General features: G+C 51.5%; 1 protein-coding gene across 1 annotated transcript; it reads left to right on the forward strand.

The window, feature by feature from the left end:
• The first annotated feature begins 4,568 nt into the window (after positions 1–4,568).
• On the forward strand, positions 4,569–5,528 carry LOC112958877 (olfactory receptor 14C36-like). Its single transcript, XM_026052816.1, has one exon. It carries the CDS (start codon positions 4,569–4,571, stop codon positions 5,526–5,528), a length of 960 nt encoding a protein of 319 aa, XP_025908601.1.
• Positions 5,529–8,119: the final 2,591 nt, after the last annotated feature.

Genomic DNA, 8,119 nt, shown 5'->3' on the forward strand with positions numbered 1-8,119 from the left:
GCTGATATATAAATGAGTGTATATATATGATGGTATGCACATGAACACACAAAGGTGCATCCTCATATTGGGAGCATTCTTTGATAGAGCAGAAATCATATATAAATATGTGTATATGTAATATATGTGATGGTGCATGCATAAACACACAAAGGAGTCTCCTAAATATGGGAGCATTCTTGGATAGGGGAGTAAACTTTGGCATTTCAATCGCTGTCAGCATGAACCCTCGTGCATCCCAATAGGAAAAAAAAAAAAGAAGGAATTGTCATGACTTTGTTATGGGACCAGCTTCGTCTGTGAGCCTTGTCCCTCACTGTCCTGTCCTTACACCTTACTCAGGTGAAGGACAACGACGCTCACAAGTCAGCTCAGTTCTCCCTGCAGAAACATTCCAGTAGCAGGGGACTACCCGGGTGTCTCCCCATGTGTGCAGGTGCTAAGCAGCAGGTCAGATAAATCCTGATGCAGCAGCCTGGGAGAAGCTGGTGCTGTCTATGGATTAAGGGACAGGTGAGGAGACGTTCAGAAGCCTCTGGCAGATTTACTCATGCTCCCTTAATCTCTCAAGGAGTCTCAGTCTGTTGCCCAAAGCTGACAGTTCCATATCCATTTTTCTCCTACCAAGTGAAAGGAAATTCTAAGCATCACCTCTCTGGCTTCTCTTTCAGGCAATGCCTGTCTTGCCTTTTCTTTTGAAAAGTGCCCTCTAAAATGTGGCCTGACCCATGCAGCAGCCTCCCAGCAGGAGAAGGAGCCTGTCCTGGTAGAGGATAATCCTCCCAGCCAGAACTTCTCCCCTCAGTCCTATGGGGAACTCCCTGGGTCAGCTCAGTGCTGACCTTCACAGGCAACAGAGTCACTGCTCCGCACACTCAGCACCTTTGGGTGCAGGAACCCTGCTCTGAAGCGCCGACCTCTCACCCTGTCCACACAGCCCAGCTTCACATCACTACCATTGGTGCTGGGGAAGGCAGCAGGATGCCCTGCCACTACGTGGCAGGACAGCTGCCACAAGGTGACCTGCAGTTTCACTCTGCTCAAAGATGCCATCTCTCTTAGAGGCCTTCTCTGACTCCTGGTTTCCCTCGTGAAGCCTGCCTACCCTCCTGCAAAGTGCTGGTAGAGCAGTCCTTGAGCCCCAAGGTGCTCCTAAACAGAACATGCCCTGAAGATCCCAAGGTTGGAAGGGAGCTGTGAAGAGAGGGACGATGGCTTTGCTAGTAGGTTACAGCCTGTCCATGAGCCAGCAATCTGTCTTTGTGGCCAAGATGGCCAATGGTCTCCTGAGGTGTGTTAGGATGCCTGTTGGCAGCAGGTGGAGGGAGATGTTCCCACCGTGTACACAGCCCTGGGGAGGCCACATCTGGAGTCCTGTGCCCACTGCTGGGCTCCTAAGTACAAGAGGGAACTAGTGGGCAGACTGCAATGTGGGGCTACAAAGGTGATGAGGGGACAGAAGCATCTCTTCTGTGATAAGAGGCAGAGAGAGATGGGCCTGTAGAGCCTGCAGCGAAGGCAAGAGGGGATCCAATCAATGTGTACAAATGTCTGACAGGAGAATACCAATGCAAGGGGACCACACACTTTTGAGTGGTGGCCAACAAGAAGTTAAGAGGCATCAGCTACAAAGTGGAACACAAAAAGGTCCACCTTAATCTGAGGAAATATTCAATGACTGTGACAGCAAGTGACAGAGCAGTGGCACAAATTGCCCAGAGAGTTTCTAGAGTCTCTTTCTCTGGACATATTCCTAACCTGCCTGGACATGTGCAACATTCTGTAGGTCACCCTGCTTGTGAAGGTGGGTTGGACTAGATGGTCTCCACATATATCAGCTTTTTGAGCCGTAGGATTCTGCCTGTCCTCCAGCTTTTTATTGAGAGGTACCCTGAGGAGCGTATAAAACTTGCTCCTTCACGTCAAAAGTGCATTGACACATGCCTTGGGCCACCCCATCTCTTCCAGGGTCGTGTTTGTGTGCCAATAAGTGACTCCACCTCCAGTGATTCCATTAGAAGCTTGGACAAGCAGTTTRCTTGCAGAGGTCTGTGTTGTGCCCCCTTCTTTTGGTAAGGGCAATGCCACCTCCTATGTATTTGTGGAGTTTATGAGATTTAGCTGGATCCCACTCCAAACCTTGGACTTCTAAATAGGCCTGTGGTGCCCAAAATAAGTCATCTGAATCAACACTTTCACCATGTGTCCATGAGCTCCCTTCTGTCCCGTCTAATTTTGCTGCCTAGTTGAGACAGATAAATCYGGCCTTACAGAGTGGGACATTCCAAATGTTCATAGTTAGTCATCCCCTTTGGAAGAAATAGACATTGCAATGTGGGAATGTTTATCCCTCCAATCATTAGCAAAGGATGACAGGTGATTATTTTAGTCTATGCGAGGGAATATTTCCCGGGAGGAAGGAACACAAGGGACCGGGAAATTGGTGAGTCAGCTGGGCCTCTGCTCCTGAGCGAGGCCAGGCTCCTGGGACGGAGGCAGCTCGTGGCAACCTGTGAGCCCTGCCCAGAGACACTGTGTGCAGGAGCAGCTGCTGTGCCAAGAGCAGCAGGGCTGCGGGCACTGCCTGCTGCTGCGCACAGCAGAGGAGAGAAGGCAGCGAGAGGTGAAGGGCAGTGTGGAGCGGGAGCACAGAGGAGATCTGCACAGCTCTTGACACGGTGAGTTTTTGCTTACAGCACAATGYTACTGAGCTTCTTGAAGGGGACTTCAGAACCCATCCCACCCCATGGCTGACAGCAGTTTTTACTTCTTTCTCCTGCCTTTTCCAGTGCAGAGGAAGAGGAGCTGCTTCAGAGCAGGGATTCTCTAACATAGCACGTAGGGGCAGGGCATCCTGCTGCCTTCCCCAACAGAAAGGGCAGTGATGTGAAGCTGGGCTGTGCAGACAGGGTGAGAGGTTGGCACTTCAGAGCAGGGTCCCTGCACCCAAAGGTGCTGTGTGTGCGGAGCAGTGACTCTGTTGCCTGTGAAGGTCAGCACTGAGCCRACCCAGGGAGCTCCCCACAGGACCGAGGGGAGAAGGTCTGGCTGGGAGGATTATCCTCTACCAGGACAGGCTCCTTTTTGTGCTGGGAGGCTGCTGCGTGGGTCAGGTCTGCTCACAGGTCTAGCTGTGAGCACATTTCAGAGGGCACTTTTCAAAAGGAAAGGCAAGACAGGCATTGCCTGAAAGAGAAGGCAATGAGATGGTGCTTAGAATTTCCTTCCACTTGATAGGAAGAAAATGGACACTGAACTGCCAGCTTCAGACAACAGACTGAGACTCCTTAAGAGATTCAAGCAGCAGCCCGCAAATTTACCAGAAGCTTCTGAATGTGCCCTCCCCTATCCCTTATTCTATAGACAGCACCAGCTTCTCCTAGKCTGCTGYATCAGGGTTTATCTGACCTGCTTCTTAAAACCTGCACACACATGCGGATGCCCCTGGACCGTCCCCTGCTCCTGGGAGGTTTCTGCAGGGAGAGCAGAGCTGACTTGTGAGCGTGGTTGTCTTTCATCTGAGTGAGGTGCAAGGGCAGCACAGTCAGGGGCAAGGCTCATTGATGAARCAGGTCCCATAACAAAGTCATGGCAAGCCCTTTTTTTTCCTATTAGGATGCACGAGTGTTCAGGCTGAGAGCGACTGAAATGCCAAAGTTTACTCCCCTATCCAAGAATACTCCCATAGTGAGGAGACACCTTTACGTGTTTACGCATGCACCATCACATACATTACATACACACACATTTATATATGATTTCTGCTCTTCAAAGAATGCTCCCACAGTGAGGATGCACCTTTGCATGTTCATGTGTATACCATCATCATATATACACACGTTTATATATCAACAGACTCTTCCACTGATTCTCTTGAAGAGAAGACTGGATTTCCAAACATTGAAGAGCCCTGTCTGAGAAGGGTGGACATTTTCTCCTACAAGTTGTATGCATCAAAGCTACTCCTTCTCCCTGCAGTGCCTGGAATAAGGGAACGGATATTAAAGTGGCATGAAGATAAGGTCTGCTTCTGGCCATCTAGACATCTAGAAAGGGTAAGGTCCATCCTTGCTCCCATTTGACTGTTTTTCTCCCTTGCTGGAGTGGGATCTGGTGTGACAGATTCAGATAGAAATATCTGTGTTGAGGAGGAAAAGATTGATGGGGATGAATCCCTCACAAAGCTCTTCTCCTTCAGACTAGACTGGTGTGAGGGCTGTATTCAGCTCTGGTCCTGTTGAAAGGAGAACATTCCTACTGTGTCTCTTCACCAAGTCCCTTCCAAGCAATGAAAGATGCCATTCCCAGGCATCTCCACAAATACAATCAAAGGGTCATTGGACACATCCATTTACACCTGCAGCACAGCAGAAACAACTTCTTTGGAACTATGAGGTATCACATGCAGCACATGACACAGCCAGTTCAAAGGAGAGCAGCGGAAAGGGAGCGTAAATAAGGTAGAGAGGAAATGTGGGGGGTTGCTGAGAAACTGAAAGCCTTTGGCTCAGACCAGCCTACTTTGACTTTTTCTCTTTCCTTCTCAAACAGTATTCCCAAAGGAACCAATGTCCAATAGCAGCTCCCTCAAAGAGTTCCTCCTCCTGGCATTCGCAGACAGGCGGGAGCTGCAGCTCTTGCACTTCTCCCTCTTCCTGGGCATCTACCTGGCTACCCTCATGGGCAACGGCCTCATCATCACAGCCATAGCCTGTAACCACCACCTCCACACCCCCATGTACTTCTTCCTCCTCAACCTCTCTGCCCTTGACCTTGGCTCCATTTCCACCACTGTCCCCAAGGCCATGGCCAACTCCCTCTGGGACACCAGAGCCATTTCCTATTCAGGTTGTGCTGTCCAGGTCTTCCTCGTGGTCTTCTTCTTAGGAGGGGAGATTTCTCTCCTCACAGTCATGGCCTATGATCGCTTTGTGGCCATCTGCAGACCCCTGCACTATGGGAGCCTCCTGGGCAGCAGAGCTTGTGTCCAAATGGCAGCAGCTGCCTGGGCCAGYRGCTTTSTCTATGCYCTYCTGCACACTGGGAACACATTTTCMAYYCCRCTGTGYGAAGGCAATGAGGTGGATCAGTTCTTCTGTGAGATCCCCCAGATCCTTAAGCTCTCTTGCTCACACTCCTACCTCAGGGAAGTTGTGCTTCTTGGTATTAGTGTCTCTTTATGCTTTGGTTATTTCATTTTCATTGTGCTGTCCTACATGCAGATCTTCAGAGCTGTGCTGAGGATGCCCTTTGAGCAGGGCCGGCACAAAGCCTTTTCCATGTGCCTCCCACACCTGGCCGTGGTCACCCTCTTTCTCAGCACTGGCACATTTGCCTATCTGAAGCCCCCCTCCATCTCTTCCCCACTTCTGAATCTGGTGGTGTCTGTTTTGTATTCACTGGTGCCTCCAGCATTGAACCCCCTCATCTACAGCATGAGGAATAAGGAGCTCACGATTGCCCTAAGGAAAATGATTTCATGGACGTTTTTCAGCCATGGTAACATTTCCATGTCTCTCCACAAATGACTACTTCTGTATCCCTTACCTTGACTGAGACAAGACATCGTTCCTTATCTTATTTTTATTATGACTTTTATTAGTAGTATAAATTATTATCATGTTGCTGCACAAGTACTTGCATTCATCCTGTTTCTGAGTCGGCTTTTTTTCACAACGTACCTTGAATTGTATCAAAAGTTGTATTAAGACTGGATCCCTCCCTCAGTCTCGGTCATAAATTAGATTCTACGCTCTCGATCTTTTCTTCCAAAGGTGACGTCAAGAATGCGCCTAGGAAATCGCACCTTAGAAAGACCTGATGAAAAGTCTTCTCCATTAGTTCTGGTGTAAAAAGCTCCTAATTATGCAATGCTCCCTTTAGAAAGCAAGAGTTGGATTATGGAGGGAGACCAAGTTAGAGATCAGACTTCTTAGCCTTGTCAGACCCCGAGGCCTTCCATCACTATGTCTATCAGTGCCAGAGCTCTCTTCCCACTAATAGGAGGGGATATTGTTAGTGCAACCTGAACACAGTGATGCAGGAACTTGAAGGGGCCCCAGCAGCTCCCTGCCGCTGTGCTCACTTTGAGGAAGAAGTGCAGGATGTCCCAGGGCAGCTGCACACGGAGGTGGCCGCTCTGCCGTGGGTCAGCGAGGTGCAGCACATTGTGGAGCAGCGCCAGCGCCTTGGTGTCCATCTGCCCATCAACGTCCTGCAGCCGCTGCACCACGTCGGGGACCAGCTCCAGCATCTTCCTCGCCTGCAGGGAGACATGCAGCGGTTCCTCACAGTGCCGGGGGTTGAAGGGCTCCGGACACGGGCACCATCAGTGAGTGTCCACTCACCATGGCGGGTTCCTCGCAGAGGATGAGCAGGCCGTGCAGGGCCAGCCAGCGTGGGACCTGCCGCTCATGGCCCAGCTGTGCCCGGTACAGGCTCAGCGCCACCTCGTCGGCCGCCACGCACAGATCCGGGCACCGCAGCAGCTGCAACGGCACCGGCCACAGTGGCACAGGGATGGGGGCCACCCCTCGCACGGGGACCCGGCCCGTGGCAGGGCCTTCCCACTGCCACCTCACACTGGGCCCCAACGCCAGCCCCATGGGCAGCCCCTCAGCCCCTGCCCTGAGGCCTTGTCTCCATCTGCATAACCTGGTCTTGGTCCCACGTCCCCACTCTAAACAAGAGCCCCATATCTCTGGCCCTATAGGGATCCTCTCATCATTGTCCCTTGTCCACAACCCTCCACCTCATGCCTCTCCCCTCATGAAGACCTTATGGGCCCATTCCCATGTAGGACCTCTTCTACAGCCCTCTGGCCTCTCTCCAGAGGACATGGAGTACTGAGGGATGGCACAGGGGGTGCCTGAAACACAGGGATGTGTGTCACAGGGACTGTATGGGAGTAAGGAGGGCTGCACGTTATCTAATGACATCAGTATGACCCTGAAGAGCCACCTTGGAGCAGGAACTCCGTGTTTGGGTCTGAAATAGGGAGACTGAGGGGGAAGGTTTCCATTTCTGGGCAAAGCAGGGGCTGGGGACAGGAACAGGAGCTGTGAAGCCTGGACAAGTGCCCCACAGCCGGGACGGTGCCAAGACACGGGCACCACTGCCAGCACAGAGCTGCAGCGCACCCAGACAAGGGGCGCCTGAGCTGGGGGCTTCCCCCTGGGGCCAGGCTGGATGCCCTTAAGTGAATGAGGAGAATGAACTTGTGACTCCCACTCTCTGGCTTTAACTCACCTTACACAGAATTTCCATCAGTGCCAGAAGATGGGACCCATCGATCCCACTGATTCCTTTAGAGTGGAATGGGACTTTGGAAGGTATGTCGCTTCCTGTGGAATATTTCTATTATCCAACATTGAAGCTGAAAATGCCCTCTTGTTTGAATGCACTGCCCATAAAGACACTGACCAGAGACAGAATGAAAGAGAGAAGAGATTATTAAGCACTAACAAGTTCCTGTTGCTCCTTCTAATACCTCTTAGCGGTGGGCAAGAGCAGCTGCTAGTTGCTGCAAAAGCATCCACCACATTCTGAAGGAATTGCTAGAGGAAGCCTCCCCATGGGCACTTTCCCATGGTTCAATGGTGTGAGGAGCAAGCAGAAAGTGCTTGCTGAGCAGGAGCTGTGTGAGTCAAGAGGTCTACTGAGCAAGCTGCACCAAGAGGCCGTCAGGATCCTGCTCACACTGTGCGTCAGGACTGCTTGGTACCAGGTGTGAGCGTGTTGCCCTTTGCGGTGTGTGCAGGGCTGCAGTGGCCTTGCTTGAGAAGCTGCATCCCTGCTGGCTGGCTGCATATGGCAAAGGGGAGAAGAGGAGACCCTTGCTCCTTCCAGCTGTGCAAGATCCGGATACGCATGGGTGCCTTTTCTTGTACTATGTTCCAGGTTGCTGGATGGAGTGAACACCCTGTCTTGCTCAGGACACTTGTGGTTCCTTCAGGACCTGATGCTGCCCTCTTGGTCTGTCTCACTAAGCATGAGCCATGAAGAGCTCTTGCAGAGGAAGCAGGGCAGCTTCTTTGGAGGAGGCTGGAGAGAGGGTTAAAGCAGTGAAGCAGGAATGGGTCGAGTGTCTGCGTGAGGGGTGGTCACTACAGGCTCATTG

Source organism: Nothoprocta perdicaria, unplaced genomic scaffold (genome assembly GCF_003342845.1).
Source record: "Nothoprocta perdicaria isolate Ctin4 unplaced genomic scaffold, notPer1 scaffold_915, whole genome shotgun sequence".
NCBI lineage: Eukaryota > Metazoa > Chordata > Aves > Tinamiformes > Tinamidae > Nothoprocta > Nothoprocta perdicaria.